The sequence below is a fragment of the Epinephelus fuscoguttatus genome, linkage group LG5, assembly GCF_011397635.1.
Source record: "Epinephelus fuscoguttatus linkage group LG5, E.fuscoguttatus.final_Chr_v1".
In the NCBI taxonomy this organism is placed as follows: domain Eukaryota; kingdom Metazoa; phylum Chordata; class Actinopteri; order Perciformes; family Serranidae; genus Epinephelus; species Epinephelus fuscoguttatus.
Window position 1 is genome coordinate 34,734,687 of NC_064756.1, and position 22,021 is coordinate 34,756,707.

The 22,021-nt window shown below is 42.2% G+C and overlaps 1 protein-coding gene across 1 annotated transcript in view; it reads right to left on the reverse strand.

The window, feature by feature from the left end:
* LOC125888917 (tyrosine-protein kinase receptor UFO) overlaps positions 1 to 20,778 on the reverse strand; it is a 32,763-nt gene extending 11,985 nt beyond the window's left edge. Inside the window, exons 1-10 of the mRNA XM_049576565.1 lie at positions 20,160 to 20,778; positions 15,770 to 15,980; positions 15,247 to 15,347; positions 14,961 to 15,143; positions 10,886 to 10,966; positions 10,654 to 10,769; positions 7,773 to 7,968; positions 2,049 to 2,188; positions 1,779 to 1,923; positions 1,468 to 1,485 (exon numbers count right to left, since the gene is read on the reverse strand). Coding sequence (XP_049432522.1) covers positions 1,468 to 1,485; positions 1,779 to 1,923; positions 2,049 to 2,188; positions 7,773 to 7,968; positions 10,654 to 10,769; positions 10,886 to 10,966; positions 14,961 to 15,143; positions 15,247 to 15,347; positions 15,770 to 15,980; positions 20,160 to 20,322 — 1,354 coding nt within the window. The 5' untranslated portion in view covers positions 20,323 to 20,778. The remainder of the gene's footprint in view (positions 1 to 1,467; positions 1,486 to 1,778; positions 1,924 to 2,048; positions 2,189 to 7,772; positions 7,969 to 10,653; positions 10,770 to 10,885; positions 10,967 to 14,960; positions 15,144 to 15,246; positions 15,348 to 15,769; positions 15,981 to 20,159) is intronic.
* Positions 20,779 to 22,021: the final 1,243 nt, after the last annotated feature.

A 22,021-nucleotide genomic window follows, 5' to 3' on the forward strand; every position in this document is an offset into this window, starting at 1 on the left:
GTACATAAAAAGACCACAAAAATTGCAACCTTAACACTGGTAGGTTCTCATGTACTTTACTAAATGATAACTTGGTATTTACTACCAAGTTCTATGGGTACTTTCTTAATGTCCATTTTTCCCATCTAATTTCCTTACACCTTTCAATGTACTTGCTAGGTAGTAACTTCATACATAGTATCTTTTTATTATGGGTAATAGTCTAATACCTAGATTTTATTGCTATCTAGTTTTCTAGTAGGTTTCCGGGTTACATTTCTGATCTCCAGTCCACTTCTCGACCACTCCGATCCTCAATTCTCTGCATTTTATCCACCTCCCACTCCAACTGCAAAAGGTAATAGTGCATTTGCTGTTCTAGCCCCAACCCTCTGGAACAATGTCAAATCCCATTCTCAAAAGATTTGCTGAATCTTTGGAGTGTTTTAAGCCGCTACTGAAAACCCACCTTTAAAGGCAAGCCTTTCTATAGATGTGTTCTGTTAGATTTAGTTTTGTCTGTCCCTCACTGTGCTGTGTTTTATATTGTAATACTACTTTTGCCTGATTTATCCATTAATTTATACATATCTATATATGTGTGTGTGTGTGTGTGTGTGTGTGTGTGTGTGTGTGTGTGTGTGTGTGTAACACTTTTTAACTGTGTTTTAAAAAGTGCTGTATAAAGATGCTTTACATTCTTACTAAGTAATAACTTTGTACTTACTAGCCACTTCTTTTCTTTTAACTATACTCAGAGTAAATACCAGGTAATTAGTGGACTGTAGAATAGAAGATTACCCAATGTTTGCTTATTACATACATATGCCACAGTACTGCAAGGAAAAACATATTTGAACTGGTCAAATTGACTTAGTCCTGCTCTCCATATTTGTTGAGCTAAATCTAAATTTCTCCTCTTACTAAAAATGTGCTCCTTTTTTATACCAACTTATCCTGAGTTCTTGCTGTCCCATCTCTCCCACTGAAATGTTCTCCCAGCTACCCCCCAACCTACTGCTATTCACTCACAACCACCACCCACTTTTTTTTTAACTTGTCCTCTAATTCACACTCCTCCTCCCCCCCGACTTTGCTTGCCTCTTTTTATCTGCCATTCTTGTTGTTTGAATTGTCTGTCTGGCTCTATTAGACTTAGCAAACAGAGATGCTACACTGTTCCTGCCTGTTATAAATATTTATGATGCGTCTCCCATTCAACCCACCACCCCTCTTCCCCTTTCCCGTCTCTCTCTGAGATCCTCTCTTCTCTTTTTTCTCTTCCTTCCCTTTTCTCTGAGATACACAGGAAGGAACTTTGGGGCTCACGGAGAAACCCAGTGACAGAGAATAAGAAAGAGAAGTCCTGTGGTGGAAAAAACACACCATGGCCTCACTTTACTGTCACTATGTCATTACGTGCCACTATGAGAGGTCACAGCAGAGCGTGTTGGTTGGTTTGCATTTGCAAAGCCGGTCATTACTCACCTCTAAATTCCTCCATTTCTGTGGGAATAAAAAACACAAAACAGCAAAGTCAGTATTTTGACTTTCAGGAGAAAAACAACATTGTTCAGTGAAACTGAAAATAATGTTTATCCTTGCAGAATTTATATGAAACAACATCTGACATCTTCTAGTAAAAACTGTTCAATGTCATTATAAAATGCTGCAGACGTTCTGAGTTAAAGTTGATTACAAAATGACCCACATATAATATTAAATAATCCATTTAAAGTAGATGTGTATGTTATTTTTGCATATTTTCATTAGCAGTTTTGACGCTTGTTGTCACTCACCAGGAGTAATAAGTGTCAGGGTCTGTGTGGGAGTCCAGGGTCCTTGCCCGGCTCCTGTATAAGCACACACTCGAAAGGACACATTGGACAGGGGGAGAGACAGATTGATCGACAGCTCGGTGTCCAAACCAGTGTCCACAACAAACTGTCAACAAAAGCAGAGAGGGAGTTGGTGAGTATGAAGCAGACTTAATATTCTCTTTTTATCTAAATTTGATGAACAGCATCAGAAACCATCACAGGTTTGTGCTGTGTGTGTCCCAGACTGACCTGCTGTGTGGCTGGCGTGCTGTACTCCACCATGTAGCCCTGCAGTTCTCCATTCAGCTTCCCTGGAGGCCCCTCCCACGTCATCAGCACCTCAGTCCCGTTCAACACCGCACTCACGTTAACAGGTGGGTTTTCTGGCACTGGAACACAAAAGCACAACTTTGAGCCATTTTCATTTCTCACACATCTGCAGGGATTTTTACCCGTAAACTTGATGCAAGATTGGGTAAGTGTTTGACACAGGGTGTGGCAGAGTGCTTGTCAAAAGATTTTGGGTATAAATGAGGAGTCGGCATTGCTGTGACTGTGGCCCGGTGGCCAGGGGCCAGTGAGTTTGTGGGTTAGCCAGGCGTGTGTTGTTTTGACAGCCTGGAGCCTCTAGGGTGTGGATAACTACAACAGCTGGAAGGAGAAGATGTCAGAGAATGTGGAGAATTCTGCTTTATTAGGACAAAAAAGGCGAGCTAAGGGCACCACAGACGAGGGGCGATTAGCTGAGTTCAGAAGCCACGGTTGGACAAACTCATGCTGAGGCCTGTGTCTCCCTCCTGCATGCTGTCCCTCCTCTTCTGTCCATCTTTATTTCTGCTTCATTCTCTCACCTGCCCTTTTCTCTTCTGGCTCTCTGGACCAGTGAGTGAAAAGAGGCTGCTGGCAGCAGAAAAACCCAGTGGACAGAAAAGCTAGCTGAATAAAATGCTAGAAATAGTGTGAGGAATTTGTGTGTGTGTGTGAGTGTGAGTGTGATTGATGCTCTGTGTAGCACAGAAATCCAAGAACCTTTTCGCGAGGAGACGACAGTGCTTATTTCCTTTGTTGCCGCTTGAGCTAAGGCTCTCTTTGTGTTTGCTTCTCACTCGCTCTGCTGGCTTACAAAGTCACACAAACTAGCTGGACAACCACACACACCCACACACACACACACACCAAGTCAGTGTGAGTTTGGGAAACATGGCCCAGCCTATGGATGATGTTATCAGGAAGCGTTTGGCGGATGATTGTTTCCACATGCGGTCCCCGTTCTGCCTGCCAGCGGCAACAAAAACAACCTCCAAGTCAAGCTCATTCCAGCAGTTCGTCTCCACCTATGATCCGTCATCTGTCTCTCTCTCTCTGCCTCCTTCTCCACCTCTCTGTTGCCTACCCACTCCCTTACTCCCTTTCTCCTCCCCTCTTCGTCTCTTTCTCGCTCCCTGTCTTCCATCCAACATGATTCCATCTCCCTCTTTCCAAGTTTTCTTCTCCCTCACTGCCCACTCTGTGGTAATGCCTCTTTTTGTCATGCTATGAGTTCAAGAGAACAGAGATGTTGACGTAAAACTTTGTGGAGGAGGGGGAAAAAACAGTTGAAAAAGCTCCAGTTAAGACATTTAGGGAGTTTCTAAAGGAAAACTAAAACACTAGATTTGTGCTGGTGCCGTTTTCTGAAGTGCAGAAACTACAGAGAAAAAATGCCTCATGTTGTTCTTTTGTGTTCCACATGAAAGCAGCCCAGGCTTGGCAAGAGGCTGAGAAACATACACTTTTGAGCCACAATTAGTTCACAACAGAGGAGGTTAACATCTGCATCCATGGCAGACTACTGTTTCACATCCTGTTTCATGTTGCTGTTGAAGAAGCAGTGTCAGATAACCATGCTTGGAAGCATTTAAACATTGTTCGGAGTCAGGGCTGTTACTCTGTTTCCTTTTACGCTTCATGTCGTCCTCTCAGTCTCCGCGTGGGTCAACACGTGGATGGAAAAGGGTCACCCTGAAGCCAAAAAACTGACTCATAACCCTGGGATCTGGAGTCTGTTCTCCATAAATGAAAACAAACTCAGCACTACACAGGAAACATGTTTCCCAGATCAGCCAGAGCATGAATGTTAGTGTCGTCAAATAAGTCACAACTTTTATGGACATCTACCTTGTTTTAGTTTTTATGGGAGAACAGATTGTTGTCTGTCTTGAAGTCCTTTAATGATTGGAGTAGCATATTGCTGGCAGTGGTATTAAACTGGATTAAATGTGACACGTGTCGTGACTCACTTCCATCAGGACGGTAAGTTTGGGTGTCCCGTAACTCTGGATTAATTCTGCCGTCACTTTAGGGGTACAGACAGATGTGTAGAGGGAATCAGGAGTGTCTTGGCTGTATTTTCAGTGTAACAAAGTATGTAAATAGTGCACCAAAACATTTGTCAAGTGTTGCCACACCCACTCATAGTCCATTCATTTTGTTAGTTTTTTTTTTTTTTTGAAAGAAGCATTTCCATAATTATTTTAGGTGAAAGAAAAACGTTTTTACAGAATGGATATGTAAAACATAATCTCATTGCAGCTTTAGGATTAGCGGGTGACATGGGTCGTCTCGCTTCCTCTCCTAACGATCAGCCCCCTCCTTTCTCTCCTTCTCTTCTCTCATCCTCGGGGGAAAATGGTGGGCTTTGGGAAAATAGCAAAATAAGTGTTTTCTCAAAGTGCCCCCTTCCCCTCGTTCCCCTGTTCTTCTATCCATTCCTTGCCTTCTCCCGCCATCAAGCCCCCCCTTTTTTTGTTTTTCCCACAGTGCCTAGCTGTGTGCTCTGCAAAGGGAAATCACAGGTCATCTGGGGCCAAAAAAATGGGGGAAATGAGAGATGAAGATGTGAAGTTGAAAGACTGTATTCGAAAAAAAACTTTGTTTGCTTGTTTAATGCAGGAAATAGATTCTCAGTGCTGTTTGTAGGATTTGAGGTTGACTATTGCCAGTGGTGTGGTGTGCAGAATACTAAAAAATATATACTTAAGTAAAAGTACAATTACTCTCATTTAAAATGAATCATGGTCAAAAGACAGGCGATGCTTCTTTTTCTTTAAGGCAGCTGGCAAAATGGCAGCTAGAGGTGCTCCTCCCTACACCCAATCCCTACATTTAGAGCAGGATAGTTGTAATAAAGACATAAATAGCAAATACAGTGAAGCAAAAAATAGATTAATGGTTCAAAAAAAGAGCATGAAAAGTAAATGTTCCTTAAAAAAAATACTTTTTTACTCACATATGTTACTTGCAACTCCTTAAAACCCAACCCTGACTATTACAACAAAATGGGAGCAAGTCAGGACTGTCTACTTGAGGGAAATGGAGGATGGATATGAGAACAAAAAGGAACTGGCAGGAGAAGAGTCTGTAATGAAGTGAATAACTCAAGAATTAAGGAGGAGACAGAGGAGCAGCAAATGGGGCTGTCTGTGCCAGGATGACACATGTAAAGAGATAGTAAAGCACATATCTGCACAATTTCTTAATGAGAAACAAATGGAGCAGAGTAAAACGCAAGTAAGAAAGACTTCAGGCTCAACAGTAGAGCCTTATGGGAGTTTTGTCACAGTCTCAAGCACTGAAACTGAAGAGAGATGTGGAAAATATGGCTGAGCTGTGAGCAGTCTACCTCTCCCCTTCATTCTGTCACTCCCTTTGACCCTCAGCGCCTCCTGAACTATCTTTGACCACCAGCTGAATCTAATCTTCTGTTTTTTTTTCATCCTCTGACTCATTAGAACAAGTGCAGAGAACTGAGAGATGAAACAACACTGTCCAAAGGGAAATTACATAATTTGGCAAAAAAGAGGATTTTTCCACTGAAACAAAACTAAGATTTCTATAACTTGTTGAAAGAGGAACTGAAACTTGAAAATCCTGTCTGTAGCCAGCGTATCTCAAAACCACTTCTTGTCCTTCTCCTTTACAGTAGCATTTCAAGGAGTGCTACTTCTCCATTTTCCTACTTATGAGAAATGCTACGTTTAAGTGTTTTCAGATTATGAGCAGCTTCCATTATGGAAAGCCCCCATCATCCCTCCTGTGGCATATCTCTCCTCTTAGTGTACGCTGTTTCCACTCCTATTCATCCAGGGATAGAGACAGCATGAGCTGGCATGGAAAATCCCACCTCAGTTTAAACTCAAACACACAGCAGCCGAGCATTACAGTTTGGACGGAGCGCTGCGATCCTAACTGAAGCCTTTCAGGAGAATTTAACGTCCACCCTCCTCCCCCCCCCCCTCCCCCAGACTCCGTCTCCACCTACTCTGTCCCTTCAATACCAGTAAGCCTTCTACCTCTAGAGTTTACATTTGAGAGCCCATAGAGGTACAGCGACTCGTGTCTGGTATTCTTCATAAACACAGACTAAGTTAAAGGGGCACAGGAAGGAATATTATGACTAACAGTGCACTGTAACCTGATTCTCTGACTCCTTATACATACAATATGTTCTCGATAAGTCATGACTCACTTGGAGTCAAGCTGAAAAGCAGTCGACAGAATTGAACTTGCAGTAAATCACCTAAAGCAAGCTCAGATAAATCTGTTTGGGGGGTAAAATGCCTTGAAAGTGTCCATGATAATTAATAGTATCTCTTTAGGCATTTTGTTGTCTTTCATTAAGCTGTCACATACTCATGAATGTGACTGTTACACCCAAGGGCCTCTGTAAGCGACTTTTTTAAGCCTATGGCAGCTTGAATTCGAGACAAGATAGAAAACAATGAAACAGAGTCATAACAGATCATTAAAGCCACAGTCAAACATTAAAGTACTTATAGCCATTAACCACTGCCTAAGCAAAACATTAAAGACTTAATATCAGATCTTGGCTTTAGACTTAAAGGAATACTTCACTTGCAAAATGACCATCTGTATATTGATTAATCACCATGTGTTATACTGAATTACTGAAAAAAACTTTGTTTTCTTGCATGCCTCCATAGTAAATGGAGAATCCAGAAAAAGAAAACATTCTTGATGAATTGAAGTAAACAGGGACCACATTTAACAGTAAAAATATACCAAAACCTCCACACACACACAACTTGTGCTGTATAATCCAAGTCTTACTTATCTAGTCGTGTGTTCAGTACTTCTCAAACACACTAAAACACAACAGATGTGTTTGTGAAATAAAATGACACATGGAATACACTGCACAATTTGTGTGAGTGTTTGTATATGGATGTTTTGATGTAGTTTTGCTGTTGTTAAGCGTGGACTCCATTTACTTCAATTCTTGAAGAATGTTTTCCTTTTTTGGATTCTCTGTTCACTGTGTAGGCCTCAAAGAAAACCAAAGTTTTCTTCACAAATTCAACGTACCACAGTGAGTAAGTGATATACAAACGGTCATTTTGTGGGTGAAGTTTCCCTTAAAGTTAAATGAGTACTACAATTTTGACCAAATAAAATCCTGAAACAATAAAAAAAAATCAATACTAGAGCAAGTTTAATATTTGTTTATATTATCAATATAAATTTATTCATTAGGCCTATAAGGAGACCTGTCTTAGATGTATAAAAAAAACACTAACGTATCATTATATTCGCTGCTGAAGAGTTGCAATTTGTCTGCGAAGACTTGAGACTTGACTTGCTTGTTGCTAAATACCACTCTGTAAATAAAGTTAAATTCTTATGATACATCCTGGGTGTTTACATGCAAATGTGGAAGGCAAACATATTACTTCATAGTTCAGTAAAATAATCCTTGGTACACCAAAACACCCTTAAAAGTGGCTTAGTTGTGCCTGCTAACTGCAGTGTATCTGTCTCGTACTGGTTGAGGTACACAGCAGGAGTGAGAGGAGACTTGGACTCAATCAGTAGCCAGATAACACAGCCTTGACCTCAACTCACTTCAGAGTAGGTGACCCCTCACAAGCACACACCCTGGGTGAAAACAAACATGTCGTCTATTGGAGGCCTCACCTCCTTCTTTGGTGCGTAGCTCCACCCAGTGCGACCAGTCAGATGGGCCCTGGCTGCTGTGACAGGCCACCCTGACAGCATAGAGGCTGTGGGGCTCCAGGTCCCCAATGAGGTGCGTGGCTGGTGGGATGTTCACATTCTGATTGTGGATCATCTTATCTGGTCCTGCTTTGAAGGACTCTCCCGCATGTTTGGCCTGAAACATTCAGATGACAAACTTAGATTTGTGACATGTTGAACACATTGACATTAAAAACATACTTCTAAGGAGTTCGGCAGCCTTTACCTGCATTGACGCTGCATTTCAGATTGTGAGGCCAAATTTGGATGGTAATCTACTTTACTGCATTATGGCACAAACAGGAAGAGGACTCTGTTCTTTTAGTGCCAACCAATTTAAAGGAGCAGTGTGTAGAATTTAGTGGCATCTAGTGGTGACGACTGCAGCTTGCCACTGAAACTTCGCCCCTATGCCAAGCGTGAACTCTGAGTTCAGTGTTCATTGCTCAGGAGCCGAATTACCCACAATGACCCAATGATTTAAAGCAGATCTGAATAAAGCAGATTGACGTTTAAGACAGAGTTTCTCTGATGCTGTGCAGCACATTGCTGAGGATCTGCTCACTACAAAGGACAATGCGAAAAACCTGAAATCTAGAGCCAATGTTTGGTTTGTCCATTCTGGGTTACTGTATTAATATAGATAGACATCTCTGTGGACAAGGACCCGCTCCCTATGTAGATATAAATGGGTCATTCTAAGGCAACAAAAACACGACAAGTCTTATTTTCAGGTGATTATTATACATCATTATACAACATACAACATACTCATAATATAATATTCCACCTCTTCCAGTATATCTCTGGAAATCCTACACACTGGGCCTTCAAAGCCAAAGTTTTTTGACAATGGCATATAGTGGAAGAACTGAAGAATTGATGGGGGCAAGCGCTTTTAACATCTTCATAATCTTAAGTAAAGCCAAAGAAAAAAAACTTATATTAAAACACACAGAGTTATAATTTTTGAGTTAGAAAGGAAGTGCATTCATATGAGAAGTGTGATCATAATTACCACTCTGAATGCCACCTCCTTGAGGTAATTGTTATTTATGATCAGCATCTCAGTTATTGATAAAACAGTTATACACAAAACTGTTAAATCAATGTTGAAAATAGATGGCTAAAATTTCTTGTGAATGTTGGAGAGTGTTTCTTTTAAGTAAATATGTTGATTGGAATCGGTCTGCAGGGTTTAATCATTGTTGTAGTTTTTAAATGTTAGTTTACATTGTGGAGGAACTTCCTGTCTCTGCAATCAGAAATATTTTCTTCAGCTGTTTTTCTAGCATTGCTCCCTTTATGAACAGTCAGTGGTATGAGCTATTGTGGAATAAAAGACAGCAGGGTGGAGTCTGTGCATAATGACAGTGGGGGATGGTCATTACAGTAAGTGTTAACTGCCAAAAATGGTGTAAAATCTGCTTCATTGCTGTTTTGAACTGACCCAGGCCCAGTAAGGTGCACTGAAAGCAGAACCTATCAACTAAAAATCACAGGCAGAAACCTGCTGCCTCTGCAAACTCTCTGTGGTAAACACATTTAAAGAGGAACACAAGGCAGGAAAAATCCTTCATTGCAGCAATAATAAAACCACATTAAAGGACCATTATTCTGGTGAGTTTGCTCATTATCAAGCAGCTCCTGCAGACTGCTGGCTGCACTTCACAGGGCAGGCTTTACAGTAAGAGCTGAAAACATACAAATAATGGACCAAGTCTGCAGCCACACAAAAAGATAAGGTGTGTGTATGGCAGGTTGACAATGACTTCAAAAACAATATTCAGAGGTCACATAAGAAGCTGGGTGGGAAATTATAACTCATGATGTGAGTCAGGGTGGTGTGATCTCAAGGAATACTATGTTGTATGAATGAGGACTGTATGCTGTATGTGTGTGTGTGTGTGTGTGTGTGTGTGTGTGTGTGTGTGTGTGTGTGTGAGAGAGAGAGAGAGAGTGCGAGTCATTCCTGACTCTGTGAATCACTGTCCAGCCCATAAACAAGTGCAATTTATCTAATTGTACAGCTCAGCTCTGAGTCATTTCGGCCTGCATTCCCCTTGTATGGCTCAGACCCACAATACCTGCTGTCACTGCCTTTTCTGTTGTCTTTAACTGCCTTTCTTTTTTTTAACGTCTTCTTTGTGGATCACAGTAACATCTTTCTGCTCTCTACTCTGTTGCTTTTTTCATGTTTCTCTACGCCACACAATGAACCGTTAAATTCAGATTTTTGCCCCATTCTGCCAAAGCCGGCCCCTCGCCTTGTTCCCCTGTGAGGGTGATGGGGTTGACAGGAGGGGAGGGAGGGAGGGCAAGAACAGCAAGAGGTATGAGGGGCAGCTTTATTAGAACCAGACGTTTAGGGGTGGTGCTGTACTGCTCCCTTCTCCAGGAGAAAATGTTCCTCCTCTCAGCTACGAGCTGTAATGGCCACAGAGCAGCATAGTGGCAGAGAGACACTGACACAGACAGAGAGAGAGGGAGTGGTGCTACATGCGATTAGTCCAGGAGGCCACTTTCCCAGAGTGAAACCTGATCCACTGGTACAGGAATAAAGCAGGGAGGGGCAGAGGATGAGTTAAGAAAAGAAAAGAAAAGAAAAGAAAAGAAAAGAAAAGAAAAGAAAAGAAAAGAAAAGAGAAGAAAAGAAAAGAAAAGAAAAGCAAGCTCTCTTTTCTTTAAAATGCAGAAGGTAAGGTTCTGGTCTGCAGAGGCTCACAAATAGAGGGAGACTGATGTATTTGTTTAACTTGCAGCTCAAACAGTCAGCAGTCACTAGTTTTCGCAGCTAGCTGTGGTATTCTCTTAGATTTACCTGAACAGAGCAACGGATTATCGGGTAGTCGCCTCCGAAACCAGGCTGCCATGATAAACGGAGGCTGGTCGGAGTGATCTCCACAGCTGTCAGATTCCGAGGCTGAGATGGGAGAACTAAAGACAGATACATAATAAACAAAGATATAACAAAGGATAATGCAATCAGCAATTTTACACAGGAATAAAGACTGGTGATAAAAATGTTTGTGCTTCCACGGTGTGACACCTACCAGTGATGGTACCAGATCCGGAGGTGGCCACGCCTTTGCGGTTATGGGCTTCACAAGAAAAAGTGCTGGTCCTGTTCAAACCTGGACGAAAAAATTAAACAACATGCACATGTGAAGCAGGAACATTGGGTTGCTTTTAAAACCAAAAACCCTTGCTCAGCGTGCTGAGTTCTGCATAATGTTGATGTGTGAAAAGGTGTGAAAGTTCAAACTGAAGTGAGAATAATGTGTGGGTAATAGTTTCCATAAGGTAACGTGATCTCTGTGTCAACAGTGTTTTGATTAGTTTTGAGGTTAGTGTGTGCTGGTTGATGTTGAAGTAAAGTTTTCAGAGATTAGCCTGATCTCGCAATAAACACATCAAACTAATCATGGTCTTTTAAAGGTAAAAATTTGCCTTGTGACATTTCAGCAACCCCTCTATCCAACTCCTTCTCGTCTTGTTAAGATTGGTATCAGTGTGTCTGACTTATCACACTCAATTTTAAAGCTTTAAAGTTGTAATCCAAACCTGCATTATGAAAAAGAAATGATATTTATATCTGACATTTGACATACATCTTTTCACTGATTTTAATTTTTTTTAAATCCAGCTTGATGCTTTTCTTGATACTTGAAACAGGTTGAGAAGCAAACACAGCAACATATTAGAACGGTACCGAGAGTATTAGTCATCACTGGAGGAACCTGTGGCAAAGGGAAAGTAGTAACAGTGCCCACAAAAGAAGAATGAAATCACAAAAGCTATGTAGACCTAGCATAATGATTTTGCTTGACATGTTGTGACTGATAAGAGCCAATCAGAAAGCAAATGTGGGAGTCTGCCTCATTATTTTCAAAAGCCTCCACTTTTGCTAATCCAGACTTGAATGCAACTTCGAAGTTTTCAAACTAAAATGTGGTCAGAAGAGTTTTTAAAAGTCTCTGTTTTGTAGGTTACAAAATGAAGCAACAGTTATAAGTTTTAAAACAAAAACATAGTGCAACGACTGCACGGTTGTAGTTCCTAATGCCTGCAGCTTGACATTTTTTGCTGTTTAGTTCTGAGAACAAAGAGAGCAGCCGTGTTGAGGTCCAGGTGTAAAAGGCTGAGCTGCTGCCTTCAAGAGGCTGGGGCTCCTCTGAAGGGGGCAAAACACTGACACACACACACTGACATGCAACAGAGAATGACTCCTCTCACAAAGTGACTCACAGCATGCTCACACACTCGACTCATTCCACAACACAACACAGTCTTACACTCACACACGCATACTGAAACATGTGACATTCAAGTTTTACCACTGTTATCTAACACCCCGACATTGTCAATCAGCCACAAACTCGCACAGAATCACGCAGTGTGTCGCTCTGCGCTGACGGCACCATGCCTCCATTGTGTTGTGGGCCGGAAAAAGAACAGGGGGTACAATCCTCGTTGGGAGAAGCGAGGGATTGTGAGAGAGGAAAAGGAGGGAGGGAGGGAGGGGTAAGGGATGAGCACTGGCTGTGTGGGAGAATGAACTGCTCATCAGGCCATCTCGAAATTGCACCACTCGCCCTTCTGTCTCTTTCCTTCCCCATCAGCAAACCGCAACACAACATCCCCTGACCAGCTGAACATGTCATAATCGGTCACCAGGAAGAACTCCTGAGCTCACAAGCATCACAGTGTTGACCAACAGAGTTACTTTCAGCTGGGAATGACGAAGTATAGTCCTGGTGCTTCCTTTCCTTGGCTGACATGTGCAGTGCAGTCAGGAAGTATTAGCACTTAGACATCATGTGCTTTTCATAATTTTGTTTATGAACTTTAACATTCTGGATTTAAGGCTTCAACTAATACTATTTTTTATAATGGATTACTCTCATGATTTTAACAAACATTAAGACTGTAAAATGATACAAAATGGAAATTTAACGAAATTTATGGAACTTTTTGTCCATCTGCCACTGTGGCTCCCGAAAAAGTCCAGTCTGCTCCGACTGGTCAGCGTTTCCGGTCTTTACATTTACCATGAAAAATAACCAATAAAAGCTTCTGTTTCAATTTTTTGTTTTGTTTTGTTTTTCCAAAATGATTTGACAAAGGACAGTGTAGAAGCAGGGGAGAAGTGGTAGGACATGCAACAAAGGTCCCACAGCCAGAATCGAACCCAGGACGTTGTAGCTACATGGCATACACAGTAACCACTCAGCTCCCAATAAAAGCCTCTAAACATAACACAACCCAACACAACCTATTTCAGCAGGAATATGATCTGAAATCGAGGCAACCAAGATTACATGTTTCCCTGATGTTAGCATGCAGCTACATGTAGCATTGTAGGCTATGTAGTTTGGAGTAGACGAACATATAAATAAATCCTGAACATTGTGACATCATACTGTTGGCGCAGTAGAAATAACACTGGAAACAGAGTATTCAGAACAGTCTGAAGCCTGAGGATTAAATCTACATACATTTACCTCATGATCTGAAATTCTGGCCACATTTAAAATTAACCGCTGACATTATTACACTATAAGACACAAAATACAGAAAAGCATAATAGGCCCCCTTTAAACATTTTAGCATACTTTGACTTGAAACAATAAATTTAGGTTAAAAGGCTGACTTTCATCTTATGAGAATTTGAGGGTTTACTCATACATATACACTTATATATGTATATGTAGTTGGTGAACAGTACTGGACTTGTAGCTCTTTTCATACATAGTTTTAAGTCAGTACAGTGGGGCAGTGATTCCAAACACACAACCAAAATAACTTATTTAAGCCCAAAACAACTGAATGTTCCTGACTGGCTGAGTCAGTCTCCTGACCTAAACGCAGTCAATACAGTATGTGTTTCAGTTCTCTAAGTGAGTCACCGGGAAGGATACCAAGTTTCTGCTGATGTCTGTTGGTCGTTCAGACAGTTATTGGATACACAGGACTTTAAATCAAATATTATACTCTACATAAGGACTTCATTTAAGTTGTGTTAGTTTGCTTTGGTTGCTTTTTGCCCTACAAGCTTTGGTTCCTAGAGTATCCATCAGATGTGGATGGAAACTTGAAGATGTGCTGCCCTTGTTTTCTTAACGGTTGGAACGTACTTCATGCCATTTCTCTTTATGGGCCTATTGTAAGATTATTTGTGTTTGGACCTGTGGTCTGCCAGAGCAGCTGCCCATTCCAGAGATGTGAGTGTAGGTTACCGGCAAACGGGCCCTGGTCAGCACCAGCCAGCCTGCTACGATGAGTCAAACCAGATCCTTAAACCGCCCGCTGCTGCCCGCTTCTCCCTCCCTCCGTCCGTCTGACTCAGCCCGCTCTTCCTGTCCTCCTACTACTGGACTTAACACAGGCCAGCTATCTGGCAGGCAGCTGTGGTTTGCATTCAAGCAGCAACAGAACCATCTTCCTTTCTCTCCTTTCTTTTATCTCCCTCCGTCCTCTGCCCATCTATTTGTCTTCCCCCAATCGTCCCTCTTGCGCCTGCTGCTCTGCTTTTACCCATCAACTGCACCGCCACAAGGCACGACCTCAATGGATCCACTGGCACTGTGCCAGCCAGCCTGCTCTCCCTGGGGAGGGTGGTTATTTGGTGGTTTTGTTAAAGCCATGGAGGGGGGATTTGGAAGCCTTTGAAAGTACAGATGATAGCTGCTGTGTAGCTTTCGAAGCAGTACATTATAATCAGTCTAAATAGATTAAATTAAAACCAGTAGTTTTGAAAAAGGTCTTGTTTTTGGTAATTTAAAAACTTTGCTACTTGGGGCCGCAGGCTGCCGACAGTGACTTCTTACTTGACTTTTGTAGTGCTGAAATGAGCAGTCGATGAATCAAAAATTAAGATTACTGATTGATTGTTTAACGCTTTATCATTTCAAAAACATTTTGTGGTTTCAGTTCTTCAATAGTGATGATTTGCTGTTTGTATTTTTTTGACTAGACAATCAACAATTGTAGTCCCAGACTGTTTTATCGATTGCTGAACTTTGAGCTGTGTCAGTGCCCTTGAGGATGATTGAGGCTGCATGTTTTAATGAGTCTGACTAAGCTGTGTACATGTGGCCTTGTCTAACAGAGGGTGAAAGATGATACCTGTGAGGTTAAGCGTGGAGGGTGACAGGGCCACCGGGTCTGTCAGGGAGTTGAGAGGAGCACCGTCCTGTAGCCAGATGACCCTGACTGGCTCTGGAGGTCCGTGGGCCACACAGCTCAGACTCAGAGATACATTGGCCACTACAGACATGTGCTGGGGCTCCACAGAGAAATGAGGAAGGCCTGAGAAAAGAATGAGCTGAATCAGGGCCTTGACTCTTTTAACAATCCAAATAAAACTGCAGCACACAGAGAAAAAAAGCTTATTGTTGTGAGATGAACTCACCCTCCAGTTGAATGCTCCCCTCATCAGACATAGTCTGGTGGCTTTCTGACAGAACGGCACATCGGTAGGAGCCCATGTCAGGAAGCTGGACCTTCTCAATACTGTTGTGTGCATAAAGGATATGATTTGACAGGCTTCATTAAACTGGGTGATAGAGGCAGAAATATGCACAGATCCTAATTAGTTTTCTTGCAGTTTTTTCCATCCAATCACACTGGGATTCAATACATTAAGATACAGAGGCTGGTGGGATTTTGTTTGGGTTATATCATTTCTTTAAGACTTAATTTATTTCCACTGTGGCTGGAAGTAGCGTAGTGAGGTAATCCAGCAACAATACTGGTTAAGCTAGATGGGAGGATAAGGTGGAGGAACAGGAAACAAACACAACAAACACACAGCACACACACATGACTGACATTTTTTGGCCAGGTGTGGCTCCCTCACAGTAGATGAACCTTTATCTTCACATCTGACATGACAAAAGCAGCCAGCATGTGAAGCAGAGAAAACTGATGCCTACCTGAGCGTGCTCATGATCGTCCAACTGTTGCTGCCAGTGTGGACTTGGAACTGGTTGGTGTCTGCGTACTGAAGTGGCACACCGTCTCTCAGCCAGAGCACATCAGGGGGGTCCTCTTCCTCACCCCCTGTGCCTTTCAGGGTGCAGTGCAATGTAACAGGTTTGCCCAGTGAAGAGATGATGGTAGTGGGACTACGTTCAAACTCCAAATCTTTGATTAAGAGAGAGAAGAAGCAGGATTAGGGGGTTGTTTTTCTATCATTACAACAAACTGTGCATACAGTAACAGTATACATTTACAACATGGTAAAATTATCATATATCACATCTTCTGCCTTATATTAAGTGGTTTAAAGTAATATTTCACTGGTAAAATCACCATTTGTATATCAATAACTCACCCTCCTGACTTTGGATTTGTGAAGAAAAGTTTTTCTTGCATGCTTCATTTTCACTAAAATGTTACAGGATAAAAACCACTTACGCCTACCAGTAGTGTGCCCTGAGTTTAAACACACAAGCATGGCCAAGGCATGCTACTCTGTTTTGACCCTCATGGTCAGTACACACATGAGACTGTGTGTGCTGATGTTTTTAAATAGTAACGGATTAGTGAAAATGCATGTGTTTATCCTGAGCATATGACTGGATAAATGAGACTTGAATTATACTGCAGGAGTTTGTAAATGGAGGTTTTGATTTTGCTGTTATCAAACACAGCCCCCATTTAGCTCAATTCAGGAATAATGTTCGCCTTTTCTGGATTGTTGTTGACTTTGAATTACTCAACTGATCCTCTCACCTCTAAAAACTTAATTTGGCTGTGTGCTCATTCTGATAAATTTTCCTTTATCCTGGACAGGTTTGACTTTGCCATCACTTAAATGATAACGACAGGTGAGCCAGGAGTTTATCCACCACCACACTGACTCCAGTTATCTCGTGTCCCTCACTAACAGAGGAGCCGACCTGAGGAGGACAGAGCTGATACTGGAACAAAGGCTCCTTGTTGGTGGACGGCTGCTCCTGCTGCTCTGACAGTGTCAGAGAACAGAGAGCTCAACACAAACACTTAACATATTCAGGGCTTCTCTCAGACAGCAGAGACAGGCCTGCAGGTTGTCTGCCACTATGTCTGTGAATCTGTTCAACATCCTAAAAATGACGCAGAGAGGATCATCCTAAATATGACAAGTATGAACTGGTCCTGCTTATCCTTACTTTAAAGACATTCAACAGAAATGGTTCCCGCTAATGTCGAGGGCAAGGCATGCATGCAGTGTCAGAGATAAGAGAATGGCCTTGCATTGAAACATAAATTTGGCGAAGACACATACATATGATGGGCAAGGATCTCTCCTGCAGGAATTTTTCTTCTACAGCATCAAATAAAAATGCTAAGCATCCATAGAGTGAGCAGAGGCCTCTCCACTCCTTATCTTTATAAAATAGAGAAAAGATAAAATAATATGTGCGAACTTGGCATGTGTTCTTGAATTTCAGGACAAGAATAAATCACACTTGTTTCACTGAGTGATGCCTATGAAGATTTTCTCAAGCTTGTCAACCCGCCCTCCTAGTCTGTTTCATGGCCAACCTTCAACCTCTGACCCTTTACTGTGACCCCACAGGACTCCACTGCAACCCATCTCACGCTGATACACACATAAACACACATAATTCAGCCACTGACAACAGACATGAAATGTAAATAGCACACTTTGGCAGCACTTGTGTTACTCATATGTGGAGCATGGCCTTGATTCTGTAGTTGTGCATGTAGAGTTTGTTCTGGGAGTGTGCAATAAATGAAGAGGCCCGCTGAGTCTCTGCCTCACTGCCTCTGTGCTCTTTGGCGTTAAAAGTCATTCCTCCCTTTATTTTTAAGCTTGGCTGAGCTCTTTCAAGAATCTGCGTGGCCCTGACTTTGTTTTTTTTCTCGGTGCCATATTGAACAAAAACAGCCCTATACGTTCTTTCTCTGTCTCTGTGTGCTGCATTCATTTAATAATAAGCTTGTAAACCTTTTATGAGAATGCAGAGGTGGACAGAGAGAGCAGGCCGTAGTTCACCGTGTGTAAGTGTGTGTGTGTGTGTGGCCTGTCTCCAGTGATTCATTTGTGCTTAACTACTCCATCTCCTCCCTTTTGTCCCCCAAATTCCCTCGAGGTCCCACACTTTTTTTCATGATCTCCCTCTTTCCAGCCCGTCTCTACTCCTACTCTCAGTCCATAGTAGAAAATGCTCAGATGTTAAATGTCAGTGAACATGCACATACCAAAAATACCCAACACAGTTCGAGCATTTATCCTCCTCTCACTCCCTCCTTTATCTTTCTGGCTTTTTAACGCTACGTATAATTCAGCCCCTCCATTCACTGCCGCGCCTTTGCCCTTTTCTCATTCAGCCTCCTTTTCATGCCATTCTTTGGATTCATCGCTACACATTTTGCCACCTCCCCTCCCAACTCTTTCCCCTCCACTCTTGCCCCCGTACCCCATCCATCATTTGAATGCTTGCGTCTGAGTCAGACTGGCTCTGACTCACAAACCAACTCCTCCTCATTCCCCTCACTCCTGGGCCACAGCCATCTCTACATCCAAATAGGAACTGAGACATCGGGAAAAACTCTCTTTGAAACCATCAGTCTGAGCTTGTAAATCACAACAGAATGTAGTATTCTTTGTCCCTCCCGTTAATACATCTGCTGAGGGCAGAGGCACAACTCCCAGAGAGACAGAGGGACCATAATGGTCAAAACACATGAGCTGACAGGTGGAGGCCCCTGTAGGGACTACATGTTTTCACCAATGGGTTGTCGTAGCTGATGGATTCTAAAATGTTAAAAGTGATCTTGATTATTAGAACAGATAAAGACTTGTGGATGATGGTTGGCAGAGTTTCCACACTTGTAAAATGACCTGACATGTAGACAGAAGGATTTAAAGGGATAGCTCAGAGGCTTGTATGAGGTACTTATCCATATTCAGTGTATTACATACAGTAGATGTCTGTTGGCATGCCCCAGTTTGGAGAAGCAGAAATGAGTACCAACACAGAGGCTAAGCAATGCACTGCTGCGGATGGGGGCAGCAGCAAAATGCATTTTAGCCACATAAAAAAGTCAGTATCAGTTGAAGTGTGCGCTATATTAGAAAATTTTTTACTGCTGTACCTTAACGTAAGGCAGCGGTTTCTGACAGGGAAATGAAGATGTTATATTACTCTCTTCAAAGCCAGACTTCACTGAGAAAAACAGTGATTCAACATCGTTAAACACAGGAGCTGCTAGTCTACCGCTGCCTCGATCAGTTAGTTTGTTTGTGTGACTTTGGCATTTTGAAGTGTAAGTTCAGAGTCACTTAAGTTACACAATAAACAAATTAACTGATTGAGGCAGCAGTAGACCAGCAGCTACCATGTTTGACAAGCCAAATCTACTGTTTTTGTCATGGAGTCTGGTGGCTTTGACTAGAGCAGGGATGGGGAACTGAAGTTGTTACAGGCTGCCTGACAAAATGGTAAAGCAGTGAAAATATTCTTGATATAGCGTACACTTAAACTCCTTTAGATTTTTTGGGAGGGACTTTTTTAGGTGGCTAAAATACATTTCATTGCTGACCCCTCCACAGCAGTACATTGCTTAGCTTCCATTTTGGTATTCCGTCTGCTTCTCCAAACTGGGGGCGTGCCGACAGACATAGGAACACTGACTATGGATTAGTACCCCATACAACCACACTTAAAAAAATCAGAACTAGTCTAGTTTCTATAAAGCAAAAATGCAGACTTCTCTCTCTGTTGCTCTGCTACATGCTTATGAAGTGTTATGATTCTCTCTCTTCCCAGCTGGATTTATTTTAAGCTCTTGCCCTCTCCATGCCTGGAATACATCTCTCAAAATTCCACAGTTTTCCGGAAATGCCACAAGTGGTGGGAATCTTGGTCTGGATACCTGGTTTGTTCCCAGCAAGAGTAAAAAAACATGCAGAAGTATTCATGCTGCACCTGATCTCAAAAATGTGATCCCTGTGGACTCCAACTGTCAGACAAGGAAAACACTTTTTCCCTGCTGTCACTGAATCAACATCAGCAGGTAACAAGTCACTCTAAGCCTGAACTGAGCCAGTAAAACGAATCGTTTACTCATTTTCTTTGATCGCCTTGTTCTTAAAGGCCTTGTGAGTGTACTGAATTCCTTCATGTTGGCCAGATGTTGATCTTGCAGCTGTGGTTGCACTCGCCACCCCAAAGCAAATTTATTTAATGAGTTAGGAGCAGAAGGCTGACTGGGCTAATTGCTCATTACGATGTTTATGCTCGCATCCAAGTTGACAAATAACAGACAGATTGGATAAAAGGCTGCAGCTCGGTGCCAATTTTCGCTTACCTGTGAGTGATCCGGCGGATACTGGCCTCCAAGCAGAAAAAATGACGGTGAGGATCAAAAACAACCATTTAGACCCGCTCATGGTTTTTGTTGGGAGGAGATCACCTCTGAAAATGTGCTTCATGAGAAGAGAAGTCATCTTGGAAACATCACCGGACTCCATCACCGCATCTCAGCAGCGCAAAGATCCAAAGTTGTGCGCTGGAAAAAGTTTTGTTGTGACTCCGGCAGATGCTGAAAATGTGATTATCCACAGATGAGAGCAAAGCGAAAAGAATCCCGTAGTTTCAGTTCCCGTTTTAAGGAGACAGAGGGTAAAAAAAAAATCTCTGCGGTGCTCTTGCTTTTCTCCTGACGCTGTTTTGATTGATCCCAATACTGTCCACTAGACTTTGAGTTACCCAAAAAGCGCACAGCAAAATGCGCTCCGAACTTTTCGGCCGCTGATTAACTCGTCCAACGCCGAGTCTATTTCTGGCAACCGAGGGAGTATTTTTAAACCAGTGTTTCCTGCAGTCTGTCGTCCAAAGCCTCTCCTGCCCACCGGTTCCCTCAGACTCCCTCAGACATTCCCCTGGCTCTCTCTTTTCCCTCTCCCCCTTCAAACAGGATTCAAATTCCTCGACTCAACTTCTTTCCACCCTCCTCCTCCTCCTCCTCCTCCTCCTGAGTCTCCCTCCTTTTCTCAGAGGATGTGAGAAACCCTGCGGCATGCTGATTGTCTCAACACAATCCCCCATTCGCTTTTTAATTACACACGGATCCCCAGAAGTTGTAAATAGCCGCAGTAAATCAGCCGTTTCCCGCTGGAAACAAAGTCTATGTGTCAGTCTGTGGCAAAGACAGACCTGCGCACTGCCCATGTGTGGATCAACAACATAATAGATAACATTTAGTCCGGGCAGAGTATAAATGGGTCTGTTTACTTATGAATAAATGAGACACAGAGAGTTAAAAACCTGTCATCGAGAGAAGTAACTTGATTTGCCTTTCTGCCCCTCTTGTTATAACAAATTAATTATCACATCAGATACACTGATTTCAATAATTCCCTGTCCTATCTTTTTTTTTTTTTATAAAAAGAGGATAGCGTATCTATTAATTGTGCCCTGGGTTATTCTGCTTCTATATAATTGCTTTACATAACCATAAGGGCCATAAACAGACTGCCATGATAACAATTTAGTTCCTTGGCCTGTATTGTTCTGGTTTAATAACTTCCAACCTCTTGGTGTGTTCCACTATTGGCCCATTAACTAAACATGACAAGTCACTTCACAACTGTTTAAAATGGTGCAACCTTTATTTAAACTGGAATATTAAAGGGATGGTTCGGACTTACATAGTTCGGTATTAGATCAGATTAGAGTAGACGTCTGTTGGCACACACCCAGTTTGGAGAAGCAGGCAAGAGTCAGATATGGAAGCAATGTACTGCTATGGGCAGGGGCAGCAACAAAATTAATTTTAACCACCTGAAAAAAGTCTTACCAAAATATGATTTCATATTTAGAATATTTTTACTCCTTTACAGTACCGCCAGACAGCAAAGTAATGGAAAACTGAAGCCGTCTTCACAGCCAGACTCCATTAAGAAAAGCAGTGCTTTAACATTGCTGGACACAGGAGCTGCTGGTGTACTGCTGCCCCAATCAGTTACTCTGTTTGTGTTATTGTGTGACTTTAGCATTTAAAGACGTTAGTTTGGATTCACAAGAGTCACACAATAACACAAACTCACTAACTGATAGAGGCAGCAGTAGCCAAGCAGCTTCTGTGTTCTGAGAGCCAAAATTACTGTTTTTGTCAATGGAGTCTGGTGGCTTTGAAGGAAGCATGGATGGGGAACTGAAGACATTAAT